The 18,162-nt window shown below is 41.2% G+C and overlaps 1 protein-coding gene across 5 annotated transcripts in view; it reads right to left on the reverse strand.

The window, feature by feature from the left end:
* WDFY4 (WDFY family member 4) overlaps nucleotides 1–18,162 on the reverse strand; it is a 136,022-nt gene that overhangs the window by 106,508 nt on the left and 11,352 nt on the right. For all 5 annotated transcript variants that reach the window (XM_069864116.1, XM_069864115.1, XM_069864117.1 and 2 more), the window contains 7 exons: nucleotides 17,023–17,212; nucleotides 14,646–14,806; nucleotides 13,858–14,310; nucleotides 12,205–12,309; nucleotides 11,540–11,730; nucleotides 6,899–7,494; nucleotides 2,462–2,555 (listed from right to left, as the gene is read on the reverse strand). In XM_069864116.1, coding sequence (XP_069720217.1) covers nucleotides 2,462–2,555; nucleotides 6,899–7,494; nucleotides 11,540–11,730; nucleotides 12,205–12,309; nucleotides 13,858–14,310; nucleotides 14,646–14,806; nucleotides 17,023–17,212 — 1,790 coding nt within the window. The remainder of the gene's footprint in view (nucleotides 1–2,461; nucleotides 2,556–6,898; nucleotides 7,495–11,539; nucleotides 11,731–12,204; nucleotides 12,310–13,857; nucleotides 14,311–14,645; nucleotides 14,807–17,022; nucleotides 17,213–18,162) is intronic.

Raw genomic sequence — 18,162 nt, forward strand, 5'->3', positions numbered from 1 at the left:
CAAGAATATTACTTATTAAAAGTATAGAAAATTTACATAATGAATCATGTGAGAAATTTTTGTCCGTACTCTCATAAAATCTGCCAGGATGGTGACACAACATGGAAAAATGCTTTCTCTTATCAAAAGTTCTTTTCTTTCCCTTACCCTGCCTTTACAGATCTAAGAGATTTCTCTTTACATGACATAGCAAATGGAAAAGATCTGCGTGACACTCTAGACTCTTAAAATCAAGCCACAGGCCCAAAATGCCAGACAAGTATGAGGTATGTCTGAGGGGAAACTGAATATCCCTAGCCACCTATCTAAAGTGGATGCTAACCTGTCTCACTCGTACATAGTTTTTGACACATGTCACAACACTATCCTTTATCACTGAACAGGCAGCATATTAATAAAAAGAAAATCCACTTTGAACTTGGTCAAACTGTACACAGTTTGATGAGAACTGGCTTAATACCAGTCCTAAGCATGAACATTGGCAAAATATAGTTTACTGGCTCAAAGACTGTCTCGTGAGGGGGCGTGGTATGTTTAAGGCTTTTAAGAAAATTTTCACGCCCATATGACTTTCAAAGGATTTTTGATCATACTTATTAATGGCAGTAATATACAACCACAAACCTACTCTCCTCAGCTTTTAATCGTCGCTCTGGACAGTCAGAAGAAATGGCTGCAGTGCAAGACCACCTATTTTACTATCTGCTACTGTCTTCTACAGTGACGGGCTCAACATTGCTTCAGCCCATCGCCGTTTGGATCTGACAAAGGTCACAGAGAAGCAGCAAATCTGGCAGGAAATGGATATTATCTCTGAGAGTCAGAATCAAATTTTATTGAGTTATGTTAATGCTTCTGTAAATGCAGTGCTTTTTCACTGTCACTTCTGTGAAAGCAAAGGATTTCTCGTGATCTGAACTGATTCTGAAGATTTTTCCAGATTACTCCTGAATACCTGGACTTAAAAGAGCTAATACAGCACTAAAACAAGCAGAAAGTCTGTTCTTCACCATTGCTCCTAAAAAGAGTACTATTTGACTCGGTCTTAAACTCAGACTAAGAAGCTCCTTTAGATTTTTTAATGGAAGTCCGCAGTAAAAAAAAAGCTCCATCCACAAAGCAATTATTTTCTCTCTCATACAGCTGCCACACACTCTTGCACCAAAAGAAAGAATAGTACCCTGTTTGGAACAGGCGAAATATTCAAAGGCGAAATTCCTTCAGTTATTGTCCTTCTGCCAAGAAGCTCCCCTTTACTATCCATTGAGGTCCACCATTGCATCAGATCTCACCCGACTTTCATGTTCCAAGTAGCATCTTATTTCATAAGGGTTCGTGCAGTAATATTTGTTATGATTAAAGGTAGTGAAGTCTTGCCTTCTGTGTCACTACCCAGCAGCAACAGGAATTGAGGTTCCACTCATTCTCTCACCCACTTTTAAACAGAATTAGCCAGAAAAAAAGTCTGACTATCCTTTACCATTTTCATGGGTCATTTGATGAAAAGTTCCTCAGGATGTGTTAACTCCTAGTTGGAGTCTGACTCAGGGCCCCACATAACAGTGGTTCCATTTCACCTGGGACAATCTTATTCACAACAGCAATACTAAACAAACACTGTCAGTAATAATTTTGTGTTGACTAGCAAAAAAGGAGACAGGAACAGATGAACGCACTTAAATATGTAATTGAAACTGCTAGAATTTATGCTCAAGCCTGTCATATTTTTAAGAACACTGCCATCTACTGAGGGTCTGGGAGTCTTTCTCTCTCATACAGCTTGGCTCTAGTGAATTCCAATAGTTTCTTGAAGACACTCTCTCTCATCCAATTAACCATGCTAGTAATTTTTCAGAAATTAGTTACTGCAATTAACAAAGTTTCACTAGCTAATGGCTTGGTTCTGCTACACAGAATTGGGATGTGCTGGAAGTTAGTTGCATTTCCACCTACCATAGATCTGAATGAACAATCTGGTTTTATTTCAATCCCTCCATATGTACTTTAACTGTACTTTAGACCAGACAGCAGATGCAATATAAGCAATGTGCTTGTTCAGAGAGGGTGTGTTTATGGAACATTTGACAAAGCAAAGCAGATTCTAAGCTGCATTGAAAGTTTATGGAGCATTAGGAGTAAAGAGCCAGAATGTTCTGGTTGCTAGATACATTAGCAATATTTTAAATGATTTCAAGGGACTTCTATGCTTTCCAGTAAGAATTTTGTGACAAAAACCTGCATTGCATCAGACAAGTATAAAAACACTTAATCAAAATGATAGCCAAAGCTCTTGCTGTTCTTATACCTGTTGATTCCCTGAATTTTTCACTGTTCCTCCTGCCACTGTTCCAGGTAAATTTTAGTACTTACACATCTGCACAGAATAAGCAATTCTTCCAAGTGAAGCTACAGAGAAGTAGCAGACATTGTTTAGACACCACTTCAATATGTTTGGACTCACCTGAGAGTGTCCCTCTTTGTACAGCTTTGGCAGCAACCTCACCATAACACAGACAGCACCTGGGTGTACAATGGCACAGTCTTCCATTTCCCACCTGCAGGAAAAAAAGATGCATAGGACATGTAATCACATTTATCATTAACAGCAAAGAACAACATTCCAGCACAGTACAGCATTAAATCCTCTTAGCAGTAACAAGGCTCAGCATTTGAAACTAAGAAAACAATACAGGTGACCTAGAACAGGTAGAAGCATCCTTACAGTAACAAAGACAGGACATAACCTGCTCATGAGCTCGCATTTCAGGAACCTGCAGATTCAAAGATGTGCAGCAGTCTCCTTGAATAAACTTTGCCTTTGAAGATACTTGCAGTACAGAAAAGAGACAACCAGAGGGATCTCTCTGATGCATCAGTCCAGAAACAGTGTTATATTTTCTATTTCAAAGCAGTCTGTAACTTTAATCAGACAATAACTTCAGTGTATTCCAGCCATAATACCAGTCAGCAAAGATGAGACAGTCGTGGTGAAATCGTTATGCCACCCTCCCTTCCAACATTATAGAATCTGCCTAAACTAACAAAAGAAAGTTAAATACCTGTACTTCTCCCATCAGTTTCCATTTTTGCCACTTGTCACCTGTGTACATTCAAGCACAGGAAGGAACTGAGGCATCAGAGTTACCCCAGAGAAGATCTGCCTATGCCATGAGGCCAGCCAGAGGCCAGATGAAGCCACAGCACAGCTTCAGGCACTGCAGGGTCATCATGTTCAGAGTATCGCCAGCGTTTCTGGGTGCACCTCTGAACTGGAGTTGTGATGTGCACCATCAGAAACATCAGCCCCAAACAGATCTCATGAGGAAAACAAAGGCAACATCTGATAGCTGTAATTAGACTGAAAAAAATAAAGCACAAAAGGCTTTATGGACTGTATAAAACAAAGGGTACAAGCAAAAGAGTGAGCATAAAAAAAAAAAAAGCTTTTATAAGGGACTGAAACAAAGCTAAAAAGGCTGTGCCTAACATATTAGCAGATTAGCCACTTCAAAAAAAAAAAAAAATTACCATCTCATACATCAGAGCAGCAAGTAACGTGTAACGTGTAGCACACTGCCACACAGTGACAAATATTTCTTACTGCACCCTCAAGAAAGTTACTCCCAAAGAAATTGATCATTAGCAATATTTTCTGTGAAATTAATCAAAATCAGATCTGGTATTAATAGTTACTTTATCAGTGGCTCCAGTGTGGACACACAGCTGTACTTGACATGAATGTGTGCAAGTTTTTAAATGTCAAACAAGAAAAAAGTACACACTGAAAATGTGCTCTCCTCCCATCTCGCCCCCCAAAATCCTAAATGCATTTGAAGAGAAAAATCCAGGCCCACTGGAATCAACATGATCAAAATTCAGTCTGTTCTCCTCCTGTGGCTGTGCTCCCCATAGCAAGTTTACTTTTAGCCTAAGCCATTCTATTCAAGGACTGACTTCCCAAACTTTCAATTCAATTCGAACTTCCATCTCTGGCACTGTAAAAAAGCATTGCCAGGCAGACTGTCCAGTTCTCCTACAACACAGCAGTCTCCCTAAAGACTTAGACACTGAAGAAATATGGTTGCCCCTGAACTCAATTTTTTTTTTTATATTAGAGACCTTTTAATAACGCATATGATGAGTGGTAAAGGTAAATGTGACCTAACAAAACGTGAATATCAGAAGATAATAAGAGAAAGTGATCCTTTAAAAACTAAATACAATCATGAAATGATTAAAATATTGCCATAACCATAAGGAGATGTTTTCTTAAATTTGAAGACTGCCTGACACATTTAGCACTCTCCAGGGCTGTTAAGAAGGAAGAACAAAGAAGGAAAATCTCTGACCAGCAACAAACTACACCTTAGCTCCTTGCCAGCACAGTACACTCATTCCCCTCTAATATTAACTAAGCCTTACCTCCAGCCTTCTCTGTGGCTTTCTGGCTTGTCTCAGTACAAAAACTGTCTCCATTTACCAACTCCTCACTAGTGCAAATTGCCTAGCGCTCGCTCGCTCTACTGCTTCAGGGCTATCCAGTCAGCTCCACGACTCCAACACCATCTACCTCACCAGTATCACAGCATGAATCCCAAATCTGCTCTGCACTGGCTGATACTTAAAAATAAGACAAATCAGAGTGTTTGAGGGACAAAATGAAGTGCCACAAAAAAGTTAAAGTGCCATTAACACAGTGAGTCTGTGGTAACAGCAGCTGCAGCAGCCATTCTGCTAGGGTGGGCATGACAAGGGGCTTCCTTCCCAAAGAGAGATCAGCCTCAGTTAACACAGCTTGCAGCAAGCTATCTCTAATTACCAGGAGCAAAAGGAAAAACAGAGATCCCATCTGCCACAGGTTTTTCAAACATTAACGCAGAAGCAGGAACACAGAGGGCTATTTTTCAAAGGGGAATGAAAGGGTCAATTTCCTTGTAATCCATTAGCTTGCAGCATCATTGACCACAGGACAGTGTAAGGGGCTAGAATATTAAAATGTTGATTTTCCTGTGCCTCAGTCACAGGCTCCCATGGGATTACTTCCTTTCCCCCTCTTAGGGGATGTTAAATACTTGTTGCAGGATGCAGCATCATAGGCCGCCTACACTGACTGCACTCCAGTTCCTCCCTTCAATCTGCATAGTGCCAGGCTGAAGCCTTCTTCAGGAGGAAGTGTGAGCATGGAGTGCAGCTAAGAGGAAGCTGCACCAGGGGAACTACAGGCTTGCAGGAACTCCGAGAACTTGATTTCTTATTTTTACTTTTCAGAAAATTTACTGCTGGGAAAGGATGCAGACTCTATGGTCTGAAGATTGACAGCTTGCCAGTACACGTTCCTCTACTGTGCCTGCATGCATTTGTCCTGGACAATCTCCAGCCACCTCTAGGTAATTTGGCTTCCTTTTGTGCCTTCACATCCCAGAACCAAAGCCCAACTGTCCCAAACCAGGCACGGTGAACTGAATGCATCCCAATTCACGTGCTTAATTTCTCCAAAAGTGATGTTCATTCAGTTATTGCACAGCCTCACAGTTCAGCAGGCAGAACAACACAAGGACTCAGGAAGCCTTGCCTTATGGTTCAGGTTTGGTAACTTGAGAAAGACAAGTAGAAGTGAGAGCCATGCCCTTCCCGGAGCAGACCAATGACAATGCTTTCCCCCTTATCTTCTCTGAGTCTCCCTTATACACATACTTACGCTACTGGCTATGGACTTCTCACAATCACCACTACCCATATACTCTCCACACACTGACCCTCATTCTCCCAAATAGGGCTAGGAAAATCTAGTTTGAAAAGAATATTCATTTGTCCTGAATTGCCAAGTCCTTGTTCCAGCGCTGAGTGCCTAACCAGAAGCTTCCAGCGTAATTTGAAGCATGGTGACAGGGAGCAAACACCTTCAGGACTATTTTAGAATCAGTTGCATGGGGAGCAAAGAAATCTACTGCAGGTTTTTCTAGTTGCTTCAAACAAATACAAATATGGCCAGAAATACTTACTCAGCCTGCCTCACTACTTGGGGAACAAAAGTTCTGCTGACTTCAGCAACTGCTAGCTACAAGTGGCAGACTTGTAGCCTGGAAGATGACTGTGGAACAACCTACAAGAAGGTCTGAAGGAATTGCATAGTTATAAATTTTGCCTTTTTAAGCATACGTCCAACCAGAAACATTTTTGAGAAAAGGACTGAGAGATCCAAGATAAAGCTATAGACATGTGAAAGGGCAGATCTCACAAGTTACAAAATGCAAGTTATTCATAACAGACTCACAGCTTATAGCTACACTGATTTCTGGTACAGTCTTTCCTTCCTGCAAAGGATACATACTTTGATAAAAATCCTTTGTTACATGAGGCAGACAACATTACTATTCCTTTTACAATTGTCTCAGTTTCAGCTGTATGAGTAAAAGAATGAGTATGTGTGAGTACACATGTGCCTGGATGCAAATGCATGGGGAAGCATTTGAAATAATTTTAAATAGTTTTTATTTTTAATTTATCAGGTGACTGGAAACAGTTTTCCACATAATTGAAAGAGTCAAAACTGACTGAGGCAGATTGAAGCAGAGATTAAATGCAAGCTTCACATCTCACCAACCCTTTCCTTAGAGCCTGGTCCTACATTGCATGTGTCAGAATCTTCAGCAGAAACTCTGCAACTCTCAGGATTGTGTGTCCCAGTGCTCCACTGAGCACTTATACCCCAATGTTTATCATCATTTACCTTTCAAAAAGAGGGGATTTCTGCTGTCTGGAGGCCTGGGAGTTGGGACTGCAGCACTGATTTTTTTTGTTGCAGGCAGGTTCTGTCACACCTTACCTCAGTTTACTACCACAGAAAGTACAGATACTAGCCTTACTGTTATATCTCCTGTAGTAAATGAAGACTTACTTCTCTTCAGGGTTTCCCCATAGCCTATTGGAAGAGGCAGGGAACTTGTTGCCTAGTTTATTGAAAGCAAAAGCTTGGGGTCCCTCCTCATCACCTCTTGATGCCTCTCCCATGTCTGGCTTTCTGTCCTTGAAGTAGCTCTCTAGATGGAGGGTTCCTTTGACCATGTGATCAAGAAAATTCAGAATCCACATGCAGTTCTTCAGCCACTTTGGGAAAGGTTCAGAAGAGCAGAAGGCTGCATCTAAGAACTCTGCAAATGTCCTTGTCTTCTCAAGGCTTACAGGGATTTGCCATTCCCTTTGTGTCCAGAAGCATCCAAGTGACCCAAGATCCTCTGCCATCTTTTCAAAGAGACCATTACTCTGAAAGAAGTTGCTGTTGACGGGGTCCAGGTGCAAGGCAGCTGTTATCCCCTGAAGCGTGTAGAAAACAAGCTCTAATATGCAATTCTGTCCAACTGCTGCCCACAGCCCAGTTGGAGGGTCCTGCAATGCACCTTCCATGTCTGAGAGAAGGGACAAGAGTCCATTGAATCCACTGCAGGTTCTGAAAGCTGAATGGCTCTTCGGACTCTCTAGTACCCTCTGAAGAGACTACAAACATTGGGAAGAAAGAAGACAATGGAAGCATTTAAAGCAAGGGATAAAGAAGCTTTAGAAGAGTAAATTTTAAAATTCTAAGTTTCCACCAAAATCCTGACACTAAAGTTTCACTCTGAAGAAAAAAAGTTGATCAAAGTAAAGGTCGCCACCATGCCACTTCTCTCCTCCTCCCTTGCCCCACATAGGCAATGAGTCAAACAACCAACATTTGAGTGCACCCCCAAGAGCATTGCATGGAGTCACAGCCTGACAGGTAGGGAATAGCGCTCTCAGGAATAAGCAAAGAAATCAAATTTCCCAACAAGTATCCAACGAAAGAGATTCACTTCGCAACCTGCCGAAGAAGAAGTTTAATATAAATATATCACCCTGTAACAGGATCTAGGACTGTGAGAGTGTGTTGCAAGAACTGGAGGGGGAGGGAGAACTCTTACTGCCATTGAATTTTGTACGATAATGTATCAAACCAGGCAGAGACTTCTGAACAGAGACTAAATTTAATAACTCAGAGTTGAAGTTATCAGGTTGGCTTTAACACATTTCAGAGAAGGTCAACAGTAACCACATTTCCTCCAGCTCTAACTTAGTTAGAATTTAATCACCTGTGAGTTAGTATTCCACTGTCTTGAATCTATAAAACTGATGTCTGCTAGAAACACGCTAACTCAGTTAAAGTTAACAGAATTTGTTTCGCATTCCATTATTTGTTATTACTCATAATTGCCCACGTGCCATGCTGGAACATGGCAGTGCTAATTGCATTTAGGCTTAGGCTTTAACAGCTAAATATATATTAGCAAATCAATCTGAATTTGCGTGTAACACAATCACAGTCCCAATGATGTAGATAATAAATTCATTTCCTTATGTTCTGTTATCATTTGTCAAAATCAGACACTGAAGCTACATTTATTCTCATATTAGTTTGAACACACTACTTAACTTTTCCACAAACACTGTTAAAGTTTACTGTTTCGGATCATAGAATCATAGAATAACCCGGTTGGAAGAGACCCACTGGATCATCGAGTCCAACCATTCCTATCAAACACTAAACCATGCCCCTCAGCACCTCGCCTACCCGTGCCTTAAACACCTCCAGGGAAGGTGAATCAACCACCTCCCTGGGTAGGCTGTTCCAGTGCCCAATGACGCTTTCTGTAAAGAATTTTTTCCTAATGTCCAGCCTAAATCTCCCCTGGCGGAGCTTGAGGCCACTCCCTCTTGTCCTGTCCCCTGCCACTTGGGAGAAGGGGCCATCACCCTCCTCTCTACAACGTCCTTTCAGGTAGTTATAGAGAGCAATGAGGTCTCCCCTCAGCATCCTCTTCTCAAAGCTAAACAACCCCAGCTCTCTCAGCCATTCCTCATAAGGCCTGTTCTCCAGCCCCTTCACCAGCTTTGTTGTTCTTCTCTGGACTTGCTCCAGAGCCTCAACATCCTTCTTGTGGTGAGGGGCCCAGAACTGAACACAGGATTCGAGGAGCGGTCTCACCAGTGCCGAGTACAGAGGGAGAATAACCTCCCTGGACCTGCTGGTCACGCCGTTTCTGATACAAGCCAAGATGCCATTGGCCTTCTTGGCCACCTGGGCACACTGCTGGCTCATATTCAGTCAGCTGTCAACCAACACCCCCAGGGCCCTCTCCTCCAGGCAGCTTTCTAGACAGACTTCTCCTAGTCTGTAGCACTGCACAGGGTTGTTGTGCCCCAAGTGCAGGACTCGGCATTTGGCCTTATTAAACCTCATGCCATTGGACTCTGCCCAGCGGTCCAGATCCCTTTGCAGAACCTCCCTACCCTCCAGCAGATCAACACTTCCACCCAGCTTAGTGTCGTCCGCAAACTTGCTAAGGGTGCACTCAATGCCTTCATCCAGGTCATTGATAAAGACCCAGCACTGAGCCCTGGGGAACCCCACTTGTCACTGGCCTCCAGCTGGATTTCACACCATTTACCACCACTCTCTGGGCCCGGCCATCCAACCAGTTTTCCACCCAGGAGAGTGTGCGCCTGTCCAGGCCAGAGGCTGACAGTTTCCTAAGCAGAATGCTGTGAGAAACTGTGTCAAAGGCTTTACGGAAGTCCAGGAAGACCACATCCGCAGCCTTTCCCTCATCCAGCAGCCGAGTCACTTTGTCATAGAAGGTGATCAGGTTAGTTTGGCAAGACCTGCCTTTTGTGAACCCATGTTGACTGGGCCTGATCACCCGGTTCTCTTGCATGTGCTTCATGATAGCACTCAAGATCACCTGCTCCATGACTTTCCCTGGCACTGAGGTCAGACTGACAGGCCTGTAGTTTCCTGGGTCCTCCCTGCGGCCCTTTTTGTAGATGGGCACAACATCAGCCAGCCTCCAGTCCAGTGGAACTTCCCCAGTCTTCCAGGACTGTTGGAAGATGATGGAAAGGGGTTTGGCCAGCACAGCCGCCAGCTCCTTCAATACCCTAGGGTGAATCCCATCTGGCCCCATAGACTTGTGGGTGTCTAGTCGGGCTAGCAAGGATCTGACCACCTCCTCTTGGATCATGGGAGCCTCATTTTGCTCCTCTAGCTCCTGGGTTTGTACACAGAGGGAACAACTTTCTTTACAATTAAAGACTGAGGCAAAGAAGGCATTAAGTACCTCAGCCTTTTCCTCATCCCCTGTCACTGTTGTTCCTTCTGTGTCCAATAGGGACTGTATGGTCTCCCTAGTCCTCCTTTTATTATTGATATATTTATAGATAGATTTTTTGTTATCTTTCACTGACTTTGCCAATCTGATTTCTAGTTGAGCCTTAGCCCTTCTGATTTTTTCTCTACACAATCTCACTTCCCTCCTGTAGTCCACCCAAGAGGCCTGTCCCCTCTTCCAGAGCCCATAAACATTTCTTTTCTTCTTGAGATCACTCAAGATCTCTCTGCTCAACCAAGCTGGCTTTCTCCCCTGCTGGCTTTTTTTCCGGAACATGGGGATAGCTTTCTCCTGAGCTGCTAGGATTTCCTTTTTGAAGAGCTCCCAGCCCTCAAGGGCTCCCTTGCCCTTAAGTACTGTCTCCCATGAGACTTTGCCAACCAGCCTTCTGAAGAGTTCAGAGTCTGCCCTCTGGAAATTTAATGCTACTGTCCTGCTAACCACCCTCTTCACTTCACCTAGAACAGAAAACCCTATCATCTCATGATCACTTTGTCCTAGGCGTCCACCTACTGCCACATCGACCCACAAGGCCTTCTCTGTTCACAAACTGCAGGTCCAGGAGGGCACCCTCCCTTGTTGGTTCATTCACCAGCTGTGCAGCTATAAAACTATAAAATATAAACTGTCAAATCTATAAACTGCCACATTTCTGGGTTTTTTTTTCGTTGTTTTTTTTTTTTTTATAACAGACACAAATGCAATTTTGTGGTAAAAAGTGAATTAGGTAGAATGAATCTCTAATTCAGTGCTTAAAACACTGTTGCTTTTCAATTTGATGCCTACGATCTAAACTAAAATAAAGCATATAGATTCTTTTCCTGCTTCCTTCTTTATGGATTAGACCATCTATAAATATAATAAAGATTATGAATAGTTCTAATTTCTTCCTCCAAACATTCACAAGACTCCTCCTTTCCATAATCTCATATCTCTTTTTCCATGACACTGATGTATGCGGGATGTGACAAAATTAAGGATAGTGAGGTTTCAACCTTGGAAACTCATCAGAATCAAGCTGTTCATCTCATGCTCACCCTGCCCCTTCCAATCTTAGTCTTTTACTTCTCACATTCTCCCTCCACATCTCGCCTTTTCCATTGCTTCAACCTGCATTACTATATAAATCTTAAACATACTTCACAATTGGATACTGAGTCAAGGTGTTGACCACACACACACATCACTAAAATCAAAGCACCAGATTTACCAGAATCAAAAACTGGCCCAAGGCTCTTTCTTCTGCATTTACCTTCTTGGAAAAAAACACAGTGCTAAGAGTGAGATTAAGAGTAATTTGGCACAAAACAAGCAGTTTCCAAGAAAAGAACAACCAAGTGGGAGGCCACATTAGTTACCTTCAGTAGATCTAGTTTCAGATGTAGTTCCCCTTGAGTAGAAGAACAAAGAGCCCCAATAATAATGCTCATATATTCTTCATAGTTGATGACTGATAACTGCTCCAAGATGCTGAGAGTAGCACTCCTGTAGCACTCATCATCCAAAAATATCTTGATATATGGCACCATTCCATAGTCCTTCAGAACAACTGGGGACAAATACAGTACCATTTATTACTTGTATTTTCCTTTACCTGCATTTTTCACAGGAAGATTTTCAGTGTTGGTGTAAAGTGTCGCATTTTTACAAACACAGCAGAAGAGGCAAGAAGAGCTAGCTAAGCTAAAGACAACATAAACTGAATGGCACAAGAACTAGGGATAAAATGACTGGATGATTATATTTCTAATCCTTAGAGATACCAGCTTCCTAATTTAATAATGAATGAAAAGAAAAAGACATCTTAAGAGTCTTCAGCTTAAATGCCTCTTAAGTTTATGTTGACAGTTTGGGACAATGCATTGGCACACTCGTAGTACTGCTACCCCCTACACTTCTAGTTTTGTTCTCTACCTCTTGCTGAAGCACAAAAGTCAGAAGATTTGTTGGCATTCCTTAAGAGGTATCAGGATCACTAACCATGGATATCACAAAGGTAATGCAGTCATATGTCACTTCTTACCAATGTTCCTCACAGACCCCACTGTAAGGGCAGCCACCATGCTCAGCATCACCGCATTTAATTCCTTCTCAGTTCCTTCTTCCAGACCAGAAAGATGTGTTCCAGCTGTCAGCATATTAAAAGTTGTATTATAATTTATACAAGACATGGTCAACTATAGCTAAAATACATTAAATCAATAAGGAAAACTGGTTCTCCAGCAAATTCTAATTTTCACTTAAATATTATTTCTAGGCTACTTGAACCCTAAAATGCACAACAAAACGCAGACAGGGCATTGTCTAGTCATCAGGGTCTAGTCTGGGGTTGGGAAATACAGGTCTGATTCTATGCTCTGAAGCCCAGAACTCCTGCATAACTACAGGCAATAGTTGTATTTCCACTTCCCAGCTAAAGTAGAGTTCACTGTTTAATGACACCTGGTAGGAGCACACACAAATAAAATAACATGATAAATTCTGAACTACAAAGTTGTAAGATAATATAGCAGCAGGGTGTACTTAAATATGTAAACTAAAAGTGAAGAGCAGAACCCCCTTGCATGTTCAAAGGCAAACAGTTTTTTATTGGACAGTGTAAGATAGGTTATTCTTAGGTCTTAATGTCTTAAAGTTTGCAGGCTAAATTTCTGGAAACCAAAGAGGGAAGAGCAGTGATCATTTCACATAGTGTCTTCCCACCTGTCATTCTTCATGTGTGTTTAGATTTACAAATTACATGTGAAGTCACTCATTCTATAAAGTTTAGATCACTAGGTGATCTAAAGTATTGAAATTAATGCAAAGACAGAGGAAGGCCCCTATGCACCAGCTCATAATCAGAAGGTAAGTTGCTATCTTGACAGTACTTATCTACATACTCGTGTACAAAACTCCAGTTCTCTGATATCAGGAACACAAATCTAAGTGTCCTTACAAGTAATGAATGTTTGCACTCCAGAACTTCTGTTGCAATTCATATTCTTTTTATTGTTTGGAATAAATGTACATAAATAATAAATTGTGCTTTCTGCATCAGAAGTTACACCTAGTACTTCGAGTTCCTCCTCTTTTACTAAGTGATACCGCACCAAAATTTAAAGGCATTTCCCAATTCATGTAGCACAGAAAATGTTATCATGCATTTTCCTTTCTTTAAAATATTAGTTATAAACTTTTAAACATGTGAATATGTCCTCCAAGTCAGCAGTACCCCACAGTTACCACACCTGGTTTTGTAACAGGAGATAGCCATGGCAGATGAAAAGGCATGGTAGTAATTGCTGGTAATAGATGGCCAGAATTCAAGAAACTGTTTTCCACCACCTCTCCTCAGGATTAAGAGTTATTTTCAGAGAAACTAAGCGCTATGGAAAACTCTTTTTTCCTTTGCTCTCAAGCTGGCACTTAAAAGTGTGAGCTGAACGGTACCCTCCAGAATACTTCATTGTGCACTGGTGAAGAATAGTCCAGAACTGTTTAGGCTAGTGAACAAAATGGTAAATAGCTAAGATTGCAGAGAGGATGCAACTTAGTACATTATAAATTTAGGCCTGTTGGCTTGTAGACAAAATTTAGCTACTTAGTACAATTTATAATCAATTGTAAAGGAGATGCATTCATTTTTATTAATGTGCCTACTTCAACAGACATTGTGGATGACATTAGGTTGTACCTGACTTCCTCAGGATCTTGGCTTGCTTCCTCAAAAGTGCCAGAAGTAAGCCTAGGAGCCCAGAGTCACGGAATATGTCACTGAATAACAGGTCCTTTTTGGTGATGCTGAGAAGGCACCGTAGAGCTGCTAAGGTGCAGAATGGCACTACATTTTCCTTAATCAAATACTGAATCTTCTTCAAAATTTCGTGGGGGATGTAGGACAGATCAAGTACTATGGACTCCACCAGTCTGAAGAACTGGACTTGGACTGGGTGTGGTTTGAAATGGATTATGTCAGTAAACTGACTGATAGGTTGTAGTGTCCATTCCAAAAGAAAGAAGTTCACTGTGTCCCAGGCCCATATGATACCAATTGCTGCCAAGATTCTTCCACACAGGTGCTGATCATTACTTTTCTGGAAAATGGACTGCAACACCTGGAAAGCCTGGAGGTTTTTCACTGTCATTCCTGCAGAATAAAACCAGGTAAGATCATTTTTACATCAACACTATTTAAGACTGCAAACACCATAACTATATTGTTAAATCATGTCTGAGAGTGGAAATAGTAGTCACAGACATGAGGGATATGATTGGGAGGCATGTTCTCAACCTTGGATCAGACCCTACAGCTGGCACGGTTCAGTTTGATCTAGGTAGCATTCAGGCTCCTTCAGCATTAAGCACATAGACTAGAAGGCATCATCTCATACTCCTTCCTCTGTCTTAAGATGTGTAATGAATAGAACTTCATTTTTCTATGATGTGCCTAAATAGCCACATATATATACTTATGTACAGTACCAGAAGATCGTGTCCGTTCAAAATTAAAGTGTGGTAATTGCGGGTGAACAATATTGCCAGAAACTTTCAGTTCAGTTTTTCCACAGGTTGTAAGACAAGTCAGCATGTCCAAGATCTCCTGCAGATAGGGGTCTCCTTCAGATTGCTGCAACCCCTCATATCTAGGAACAAAACTTGGGTGAGTCATACGTTCATGCCTTAGCAATATATTTTGAATATATCATCAGGTACTGAGGACACAGGAGCTACCCATTTTACTCCTTGCTCCTCCACAATATATTTCACTGTCTTTGTCTTATTTCTGTGACTTGTTTAACCACCTTACAAACAGAAACTCCACACCATGGTGGCACATTCTGAATCGGAACAAAACTTTAAGTGAAGAAGAAATCTGAAGTGACACTGTAAGAGTCTTCTGAATAAAAGGAAGATAAATGTTGGAACAAGGAGAACACCTCCCCCATGAGTACGGGCTGAGAGAGTTGGGGTTCAGCCTGGAGAAAAGGAAGCTCCGAGGAGACCTTGTAGCTACCTTCCAGTACCTGAAGGGGGTGTACAAGAAATCTGAGGAGGCACTTTTTCAAAGGCATGTAGGGATAGGACTAGGGGAATGGCTATAAACTGAAGGGGGGCAGATTTAGACTAGACATAAAGAGCAATTTCTTCACAATGAGGGTGGGGAGGCACTTGAACAAGTTGCCCAGGGAAGTTGTGGCTGCTGCATCCCTGGAAGTGTTCAGGGCCAGGCTGGATGGAGCCTTGAGCAGCCTGGTCTAGTGGGAGGTGTCCCCACCCATCACAGGGGGTTGGATTTAGATAATCTTTAAGGTCCCTTCCAACCCAAACCATTCTATGATTCTACGAAACAGCTTGAACTATAACCCCAGATTTGCCATAGTTTAGACTGAAGTGAGAGTCTGTCAAAGGGCAGAGAGCTGCTTATTCATTTTGTCCTATTCTGCACTGCTAAGAAGGTGTCAGTTTTTAAGGAAAACTGCAGTATCTGGGCACAGATTAGTGGCAGAGAAATAGACTGACACTGGGAATTAGAAAACTCTCTCGGAGGAAGACAGAACAAATCTGTTCTGCTTTAAACTGAGTCAGAAAAAAAAAAGAGGGGGCCAGGGTAAAACATAGTGCCTGTTTTGATGGGAAAAATGCAACCTGATGAATTCTCTTTACCTGAAAGAGAAATCCTAAGCATCAGAGAAGAGGACAGCTGGTCACAAAAAACGTTCAGGAAAGCTCTCTGTTTACCCCTTTCTGCCAGTATATGCTGGGAAGGGAAAGTAATCTGAAGCCCTGAACACCCTTTCTGTCTCTTCAGCCTAGTGACATCAGTAGAAAAAATACGGGGGCAGTTATAGCCATGATTGATAAAGATCAGGTACTTCTACACTTATATTGATAGAATTTAATCAGAAATATCCATCTCAACATAGCCTATTTATAAGGGAAAGCTAAACAATCTATGGTAACTAAAGAAAACACTGCCAGAAGAGAGACAAAACTTTTTCTAGTTGTAGGTTAATAATTTTGAGTCATCATATATCATCAGAAATAAAAATCACCTATGGATATCTTTGGATTCCTGATTCAAATTACAGTGCTCTAGATCCAAATTACAAAATACACCACCACACCTGAGTCTAGCATACTGGTCAGGGAACAACATTCTTGCAAGTGTTGGAGAAAAAGTAAAAGAAAAGGCAAAGCCAGAATGGAAACAGCAAAAGATTGAGAAGATCTAGAAGTGTTCCCTTCATATGATATTAAAGAAAACCAGAACAAAGCTTATAAGTGCTTCTGAGGAAGTGGTAAAATGTACTCTTCCACTCTAGCAAAACTTGGCGTCTGGTTGGACAATGAAAGGAAACAAGGAGAGCAAAAGATTCTACTTCTTACTTTTGATTAGGATAACTGATGTGTTCATATTCATCTTGTTCTGAAGAACGTAACCATTTCAGATAAGTTTTGATGAGTTCTTTTTATTTGCTTTCTGCACATAAAGGAGATCTTTCCTGCCCTAGCTGACTGCATTCCTGGATTAAGTGTTCACCTTAGCTCAGATATGTGACTCCAACCTACATCCAATCTAATACTAATTTAATGAAAAAACCTTTCCTCCGTGTGTGCTAAGTACCTACCCTACCTAGAGACTAACTTCTCCTACAGTTAATTGCCATCATGGTTTCAGTAGAACTTATGAATCCTTCCCTTCCTAAAACATCAACGGAAGAACCAAAAATGGGGTCTTTATTACTGGCTTTGCATCTACACAGATTGGTTACATGATTCACATTTTAAAACAGACAAACGTGTTCTGAAAATGAAGTTTTATGATCCTTTACAAGCCACCAAAACCCTCCCTACTTACCTGAGAAAAATTTTTAGCAGGAGTTGGTAGCCATCATTATTTTCAAACTCCGTCAATAAAGCTGATGATATTGGATAGGAATCTTTCACAAAGCACAAGATGATACTAGCAGCTTCACACACATCACAAGCAGGTAGGGTATCAGCCAGTTTAAAGAGATTCTGAATAGCTATTTTAATACAGTCCATAGCTGTGGTGAAAAAAAAACGTAGCACATATTTAAGGACTGACAGTCAAAAGAATTCACATACCAAAATTGGAACAAGTTTGAGAAGTTACTTCCCAGTAAAAAAAGGAGCCAGGTAACATTTTTTTTTACTGAAAAAAAGGCAGGAGGATATATAAAGATCACGTTCATCTCAGAAGCTATGTGATGCCCATTTCTTGTTTTAAAGCATGAATGCATTTCTTTGCTTAAGATCTAGAAGCTGACTCAGACTCAAGACTATGAACTTCCAATCCACCCACTCACCAAAAGTCATAAACAGTGAATCCAGCCACCTGAGTATCTGGTAAGCAGAAGGTGAGATATTTAATTGTTTTGTACTATATTAGTCACATAGTCTGTGCAGAGTTCACAGACTAATTCTTTGTTCAATGAGGCAAATGTAAAGAATTATACAGATCTTGTTCTGAGCAGTGAAACCTAGTCTTTCTTGTCTAATCTGATGTCCAGAACCTCCAGGACAGCTGTAAAATTCCTAAACAATTCAGTACTCTTAAAACTACTATTCCTCAGTCTTACAATTTCATCCAAGAAGACAAATATTTATTTTAAAAAATAAAAACACCTATATACAGTTACACCATGACAAGGAATACTGGCAGTAAAGTGTGGATTATAAGTGTGGAAATGAAGAATTATGGCCTTTACAGTAATTAACATAAAAAATGCTGACTAACAAAGCTTAGGAAGAAAAGACAATGTAACTCAACCAATCATGATGTCACTTCAAAAAAAACATTATATATTTTGTCTTTGCCTATTGTGATTGGGAGGATCAGCTCTTGCCTGTAGTTTTATTTTGTGTGTACAAAAATCTTCAGTTTCCAGATGGCCATCAGCACTAAATAATGCTCCTGGCTAGAAAGCCAGGAGTCCATGCTTCGCAATTGACTTTTTACCAGATGATGTAGAGA

The sequence above is a fragment of the Phaenicophaeus curvirostris genome, chromosome 9 (genome assembly GCF_032191515.1).
Source record: "Phaenicophaeus curvirostris isolate KB17595 chromosome 9, BPBGC_Pcur_1.0, whole genome shotgun sequence".
NCBI lineage: Eukaryota > Metazoa > Chordata > Aves > Cuculiformes > Cuculidae > Phaenicophaeus > Phaenicophaeus curvirostris.